Source organism: Hipposideros armiger, unplaced genomic scaffold (assembly GCF_001890085.2).
Source record: "Hipposideros armiger isolate ML-2016 unplaced genomic scaffold, ASM189008v1 scaffold_892, whole genome shotgun sequence".
Lineage (NCBI taxonomy): Eukaryota > Metazoa > Chordata > Mammalia > Chiroptera > Hipposideridae > Hipposideros > Hipposideros armiger.
In genome coordinates this window covers 685,579-694,147 of record NW_017732242.1, presented here as the reverse complement: position 1 = coordinate 694,147, position 8,569 = coordinate 685,579, and the positions used below count along the sequence as shown (strand labels likewise).

Here is an 8,569-nt window from a genome sequence, read left to right as displayed (position 1 = left end):
ACACACACACACACACACACACACACACACACACACACACAGAACATTCTGTCTGTAAATTAAAACAGACTTTGTTCTCAAAAAAGAAAAAATAGGTACTGACCATGTCAAAAAACAGCTATTTTGTAAGGTAGTGGAAATCAAAAGGAGGGATTTAGTTTTTAAATGTCTAAATGACAATAAAAATGCACAGGAAACAATAAATTTCTTTATAAATATCTGTATTACACATGAAAACTACAAACTTTAAAAAAAATTTCCAGAAAGCTACCCTTTCCTATATGTTTTTAATCTTTCCTCCTGTTGATGTAATATGCCAAGAAGTATAGATAACATGTTTAAATTGCTATAAAATCACTTTTTTTCTTTTTATGATAAAAATTTCAATTATGCACAGTAATTTAAGTTACTGCATTAAGTATTTTTTAATTATTTAAGTAGAAGGAGACCTCCCTCCCACCCCCAACAAAAAGATACTCAGACATGTATGGACTCAGAGAATCAATCTCCATGCATATTCTGTAAAAATTTTTGGAAAAAGCACACCAGCCAACAATGAAAAAGAAAAACAAAGAGGACGTGAAAGAATCTAAGAAAGTATAGAATAACCCAGGAGGCCAAAGAAAAGAAACCCAGAAAGGTTATGCAGAGGGCTCAGAACAGCCTGTCCAAAACTGAACATTCAATGCATGGTATGATAAACTAGGTGAATAATATTCACATAAATACTATAAAGGCTATTTTTTTAATTGAAGTTTATTGGGGTGACAATGGTTAGTAAAGTTACATAGGTTCCAGGTGTATAATTCTGTAATACATTATCTATATGTCACATTTTGTGTTCACCACCCAGAGTCAATTCTCCTTCCTTCACCATATATTTGATCCCATTTACCCTATAAAGGCTGTTTATTAGTTTTCAATTTTCATATTCACGAGACAACACATGAAAAACAGTTATAGGTAAAGAACAGAACTTAAACATTACAAATGTTGACGCTGTAGAACTAATAGTGTAGCTGAGAGAAGCGGGCGGTTAACAGGCAGAGGGGAGAAGCACAAAAACTTCAATGGCCAGTTCTACCCTGGGCAGCCACCACCACTGTTTAAAGTTAATGAAGCAATAAATGTAGCTCCAAGTGAAGTGCTTAGAACTGTTAAGATAACAGAAGAAATATGGTTACAAAATTGAGAAATGCATAAGAAGTGAAATTCCTAATCAATCAAAGCAGCAACCTGAATCAACGGGGGAAAGACATAAATTAAGAAACAGAGGTGTAAGCACATTGTTTACAGAAGAGAAGCAACCACTAGAAAGAACTAAAAAAACTTATGGGGAAGAAGATATGAGAAGTACGCCTAGGGGTGAAAAGTAGGAAGCAGAACTTTACTTTTCATTTTATACACCTCTTTTATACTTCTGAGTTTTTATTTCCAAGTATATGATTATTTTTATAATTTAAAATAATACCATCCAAAATCCCGTGTTTGTAATTTCAGAAGTTAAACAAGGGAAGGAGACATAATAAAATTTTTAAAAGTTGCTTGACTTAATATTAAATATAGTTGATTAATTTTCAAAGATATATAGCAGAGAATAGCACCAAACTTTTAACATGTATTAGTTAATATTTATTCAATCATATGAACTCAAATACAAATGTTTTATTATAATAAAATCATGTTGTTTATAAGAGGTATCATCATGAAATTGGTTCCTTTATTTTTGAGGCCTCCTCATCCCTGCCAAGGTTCTATTTTAACCTGTAACATCAAATAAAATAAGCCCCGTGCTTATAATACTTATGCTCCTCCTCAATTATAAGTTAGGTACCTTCAGAAGATGAATTATTATGACACAAGATAAAGCTACTAAATACTGTAATCAAATCAAATGGAACTTTTTCTTAAATAAACTTAAAATTTTCTTTGCAAATTTAGGAAGTTTCAACCCCTGCAATTACTAAGCATCCCTCAGGTCTCATCCCCTCCAACTCCCCTCTGTATCAAGTGCTAATGAAAACAAAGACAACACTGCAGGTTAAGTAGTGAACAAAAAAAGGTAAGATTAGGAATCATTTCTGTTCATTAAAATTTACTTAAGCAGCAGGACAATAGTAACGTTGTCCATTGTCTGAAATAGCTGAGAGAACAGCCGAATGATGTTTGAGAGACACAATAAATATAAATTTTAAAAAGTTTATGAAAAATAAAAGGCACTACATAGGGTCACCAAATATTCCATGATTTTTTATTTAAAAAAAATTAGGGCCGGCCGAGTGGCTCAGTTGGTTAAGAGCTTGCGTAAGAATGTGAGCTCTGAGCAATAGCGGTTCAATGCCCGGCCTGAGCTGAGCTGCCAACAGGTGGCAGGATGGCTCAGCTAACAACAAAAAAAATTATACTACAACTTCTTCAGTTTTCAATTTGTGCCTACATCTACTTTTTTGGGGGGTCACTGTAAAATAAAAGAGAGAAGACAGAATTCAGTAAAGATATGTGGAATATATTATAATAATGTGAAGGTAATGAGAAGTAAAAAGAAAACACTTATAACTCTTAAAACTACAGAACTTATTTTACAAAATCTAGATTTAATATAAGAGTACTTATGGTACTGCCCAGTGTGAACAACATGCAAATATCCTTAGGGGAAATTTCCACCCCTCATCATACTCATTCTGGAAATAAACATAAAACACAATGTTGGCATACCCTTTTGGAGCAAAATATGTTAATGACACTCATCTTTTAATTTTACAATTTTATTGTAAAATTACGTATGAAGAAGAATTTCATTTTTCATGATTAAGATAATACATATGATTGCCTTTTAGTGGAATGAAAAAAAGTCCTGTCTTCGTTTCAAAACAATTAATTTCTTGTTTTAATTATTCTCGTCTGATAATTTCATCTCAACCTAAATAAGCTTCAATATTTCTGCATGTTGTGGTTTCAGTATTACTGCATGTCTTTTTGTACAAGCCCACACAAAAAAGAATTTAGATGACTAAATGCAGTCACTGTCACTCTGGGCATGAAGAAAAACTAAAAATAGACCTAAAATTTTTCATTCTAAGCCTTAGGACACTCAAGAAGGAGTAAGGTACTTCGCCTATGTAATCTGATTTCAATACCGCTAGCTATGAATACTATAAATGACTATAATTAAGTATGACTTGTACTGTAGATGGACAATGGACTTTATAACGTAACAGAAATGAGTTCAAATCATGGTTCTATTTACTAGATGTGCAAACTTGGACAAGTTATTTAAATCCTTGTGAGAATAATAATATGTACCAGAATAGGCACCATTACTTGGCATATGCTAGAGAGTTTAAAATGTTTAATTCTATTTCCAACAGTATTAAACTAACAACTAGTTTATTCTGCCTGAAGGCTAGTTTCATTCCGGCTCTTAGACCTCCAGTTTTGAGGGGCTTCCCTTAGTAGAGTTTCATGACTTTAGCGTGCCACTTCAAAAATGATCTGTTTTGGCTGGCTATTGCACCATTTTATTATCAGTTCTCATTTGAGGAGCAGTTAATTCATCAAAAAAATTTTAAACTGGGTATTTTACTTCTTACATACACATGTATAAGAAATATGATAATAAAGAAACTCAGGGTAAAATAATGAGACACAAGAGATATATATGGTTTATGGACTCAAGTTTCATATTTTAATTGTAGTTCCATGTTTTAGGTTTGACCCTGAGGTTATATGTACTTCATCCTATCAGACTGCTTCCTTTCTCAATTACATGCAAGAGTAACGTAAAGTCCCTCTTGCTGTTCCATGTGCAGGTAAAGGCTTTAAATGCATGTAAATTAAGAGAGGTTAAATATAAGTGTTAATGAGTTTCAGTCAATTCAGATATTACAGTTTCCAGTTGAGCTAAGAGGTCTAGAAGTAACCTGGATCTTGAACAAGGATGAAACTGAAAGGAAAAAAGCTAGAAAAGCATGGAGGGGGAAAACTAGTTAAAGAATAACAATAGTGGTCATATATTTAACACTTGCATGTGACAGCCAGATGCTTTAAGTAAATCATCTCTATTCTGTCAAATAGGTATAATTATTTCCATTTATAGACGAGCAAACTGAAATTCAGAAAGGTTAAATGATCTACCCAAAGTCACTCAGGCAGAAAGCAACACAGCCAGAACTCAGAATGAACTCTGTCTGACTCCAAAGAAAGTCAGCTCTTCATCACACCAGGCAATTTCTGGAACTTCAACTGCTGGGACATCGAAATTTTGTCAGAGGGCAGTTATCTTTCCCTTCATTTGAACAAAAACTAGGTGTAGAAACAGCTTATGTTCTTGATGAATGCTCCTTCCTTAGTGTTTTCCATTCCTCAAATGAACAAGAGAGAGATGAGGAAAGAAAAGGAAGGAAAAGAAGGAAGGAGGAGGGGGAAGGGAACCCATAGAATGTATTTCATTAGTTTGAAGTATTGTTTGTCTACATCCTTTTCTCTCCCTTGTTTCTCCTAGCAATATGACACAACTCAGACATAAACATACTGGAATGCCCTTTAAATTCCATGGAGAGAATATAAAACAAATAAAAACCAAAACATAAAGTTTACTCCCAGATATATACAGTGGATTTTACATAAGCCCCTTTAAATTCTGAGAATTCCAATAACCCACTGATTTACTTCTATTTCTGGAAAGTTACAGACTTACCATGAAACTTTGAGGCTTCAGGGTCATTCACATTGATAGCAATTAATTTCCAATCGGTTTCACCCTGATCAATAAGAGCCAAAACTCCAAGGATCTTCACTCGAATAACCTCGCCACGAGAAAGAACCTTTAAGAGCAAAGACATTCAGCATTTGCAAGGCTTTGGAAAAGTTTACTCTATATCATAAAAATCCATATGAAAGATGAAAAGCCCTACAGACTGAAATTTAATAAAGATTTAATAATTAAAAATAGTGTAAAAACAGTCATAAAGCCTTTTATGATACCACTTTTAAAATTAAGTATCTTGATCCCTTTTTGGAAATTGAAGTTGTTTATAGATCTTGAAATTTAATGTACTAGGCCTAGAAACTCACACTAAACAAAAAATAAACCCATGTACATCATTACATATTACAAACCTTGCTTCTGCTGCTTGGGGGTAAAAAGAGACCCGAGGGTCCTTTAAAACGGCTGCATAGCACCTTTTTTGCAAAACTCATTTTTTCAGTTAAAAAGTAAAATTTTAACATATTACAATATAGAAGATATTCGTAATAACAAATGACAATTAGAGAATTATTAATGTGTTAAAGACATAGACAAACAGGTTTCATAAAATGTTGTAGGAAGATTTAAAGAGAAACAGAGGCAACATGCTGTGGAAGCTGATGGTCCATGTTAAAAAAAGTTACTTCAGCGGTTGCTTCAAGTTGCCTATGTGAAGTGTATATGCATGCAGCCTTTCTATATCCTTTTATTTAAAGGTTTGGTCAGCTACAGAATTTCCCTGCAAGCTGAAACCTGAACACATTCCTTCATGATTCAAGGTGCAGTTTTACACTGGGAAAGCAAGGTATAAAAAAGAAAGTCACTTTTGTGTCTAGAAATTATTTGAGACAAAAAACAAAACAAAACAGACCTTAAACCATGAAATCAAATAAATCCTTTCAGAACTTTTGCAAAATGAAACCAAAGTCTTAATATAAATCTGCATGAAGTTGTAATTAGTTTACACAACAGATTAGTGAGACTGTATAAACTAAACTGAAATCTCACTTTTATCTTAACCATACTTTCACATGTTTAGGTTCTATTAAGTTTAGGTTCTATTAAGTATCTAGCACCATATTAGACACCGTGTGTGTGTGTGTGTGTGTGTGTGTGTAAAGAAAGGATCCCTGTTCTCAAAGGTTTACAGTCTTGTTGAGGACACTTAACATACCTCATGCCAGGAGATCCTTTTATAAAACAAAAATGTTCAAATTCAAAGTTATCACATAACCACCAATGAAAGGCTGGCGGCTATAGTGGTTAACTCAACGATAAACTAGATCACTGCTTCTCAACCAGATGCAATTTTGCCCTCTAGAGGACATCTGGAAATGTCTGGAGACATTTGGGGCTGGCAAACTGGGGAGGTATTACTAGCACCTAGTGGCAACAGACCAGGGATGATGGCCAGGACAGTCCCGTCTAACAGAACTATCCATCCAAAATATCAATAGTGCCAAAGCTGAGAAGCGAGCCCTCCAGTAGATTTTGGTGGCAGGGATGTCTATCAGAATTCCTGGGAGTCATGTATAGTTTTTAAAAGCACATTCTAACTTGTTTTATTTTTATTCACAAAAACTTACTTTGAAATTTCATACATCATAAGAGCAAGGGTATTGANAAAGAAAGGATCCCTGTTCTCAAAGGTTTACAGTCTTGTTGAGGACACTTAACATACCTCATGCCAGGAGATCCTTTTATAAAACAAAAATGTTCAAATTCAAAGTTATCACATAACCACCAATGAAAGGCTGGCGGCTATAGTGGTTAACTCAACGATAAACTAGATCACTGCTTCTCAACCAGATGCAATTTTGCCCTCTAGAGGACATCTGGAAATGTCTGGAGACATTTGGGGCTGGCAAACTGGGGAGGTATTACTAGCACCTAGTGGCAACAGACCAGGGATGATGGCCAGGACAGTCCCGTCTAACAGAACTATCCATCCAAAATATCAATAGTGCCAAAGCTGAGAAGCGAGCCCTCCAGTAGATTTTGGTGGCAGGGATGTCTATCAGAATTCCTGGGAGTCATGTATAGTTTTTAAAAGCACATTCTAACTTGTTTTATTTTTATTCACAAAAACTTACTTTGAAATTTCATACATCATAAGAGCAAGGGTATTGAGATTTTTATGGTTACCAGGGCAAGCAGGAAGTACGTCTGGGGATTATCAAGCTTCATCAGAATGATACATGCTATTTGATCTCATAGGCAACAGAAAGGGATTAGACAAACCACTGCCTTGTTATATCACCTTTACAAACTGGGGAGGAAACTCAGTCAACCCCAAAACTACATAAGATGCTTAGGAACAAATAGTAAAATTCATATGAACCCCCCCCACAATTCAATTCATCCTAAATCAATTCAACAAATTTATGCCAACTTATAACGTTAAACACCAAATGAATGACAAAAACCCTCAAGGACCTTAACCTTAAGAATGTCTATATCTGTGTTCTAAGTCTACTATCAACTTCCAGGACTCTGCTCCGTTCCCTTCACCCATTCACAATGTGGTGCTAAAGAGGCTTTCTACCACCATGTTCCTTAGAGATGATTCAAGGACTCTTGCATAGCCAGGCAGGAAAGGAGCACAGTCCCAGCCAAGACCCATTCTTTAGATAGTGATTAAGTACTTACTTCTTATTTGCTAAATGTCTCATTAACTAAAGGAATAAATGGCTCTGGCTGTAAGATGAAACCTATTTTCCCAGTTCCATTATAAAACTATCAGTCTACCCTTCCAAGGAAATTAATGCACAAAGCATATTCCATTACTAATTCTCTGGGAATCATATAGTTCATCATGTTGGAAAAATGAGTTGAGGTTCTTAAACAAGAACACACGTATGCCTCAAAGGTTTTAGGCAGATTCATAGTAGGGTTATTAGTCAACCTTTCTAGATATTATGGAAAGATTTCAAAAGATAGGCTTTTTAATCACAAATACCTATGTGGAATTGAATTCTTCCTACCATTCCCAGAAGTGACCTTAGGCAAACTACTTCACACAATCATTTAGGACTTGGTTTCTCAACAGTAAAATGGAGATCATATCACTTATTCCTTGAAGCAAAGAGCAAAGGAAACAACAGATACATGAACTAGAATATAAGAGGTCTTTCACAGATACTAGTATTTTTTCTCTCTGGGCTCTAAATGTATTGAGCTCACACTTGTCAACTCAAGCGCCTGGTATGAGCAGAACATACAGTGGTGTGATACAAAAGTTCCATGCTGATTCAGAATTTGAAGAATTCTGAGGTAAAACTTCAACTGAACCCAATTAATACGAAAAACCATGGAAAACAAAACTGTTTAAGGCCTATTATTCTGTGTATTAGGTTTGTATTGTAGTTTCACAAATTACTACAAACCTAATGGCTTAAAATAGTGTAAATTTATTATTTCACAGTTCCCGTGGGTCAGTAGTCCAGGCACAACATGGATAGATTCTCTGCTTCTGGCCTGACACGGCCAAATCAAGGCATTGGCCAGGCTGGGCTTTGAGCTGAAGGTTCTGAGGAAGACTCCACTTAAATTCAGTTCTTTGCAGTTGTAGGACTGAAGTTCCCTTTAACTTGCTAGAGGTCAACTGCTCTCTGCAACTAGGGGCCAGCTGCATCCCTTTTCATACGCCCTCCCTTCATTTTCAATCAGCAATGGCCTATCAGTGTTTCTCCCGCTTCGAACCTCTGGCTTCTTCTTCTACCACCAGCCAGAAAAAGCTCCTTATTTTTAAGAGCTCATTTAATTACATCGGAGCTGCATGGGATGTCCCATAGAATGTATTTCATTAGTTTGAAGTATTGT

The 8,569-nt window shown here is 35.2% G+C and overlaps 1 protein-coding gene across 1 annotated transcript in view; it reads right to left on the bottom strand.

Moving 5' to 3' along the window:
- The window catches only part of PPA2 (inorganic pyrophosphatase 2), a gene marked incomplete at its 3' end in the record, with an annotated part of 64,633 nt that overhangs the window by 20,075 nt on the left and 35,989 nt on the right, over window positions 1–8,569 (bottom strand). The window contains exon 7 of the mRNA XM_019630098.1: window positions 4,697–4,823. Coding sequence (XP_019485643.1) covers window positions 4,697–4,823 — 127 coding nt within the window. The remainder of the gene's footprint in view (window positions 1–4,696; window positions 4,824–8,569) is intronic.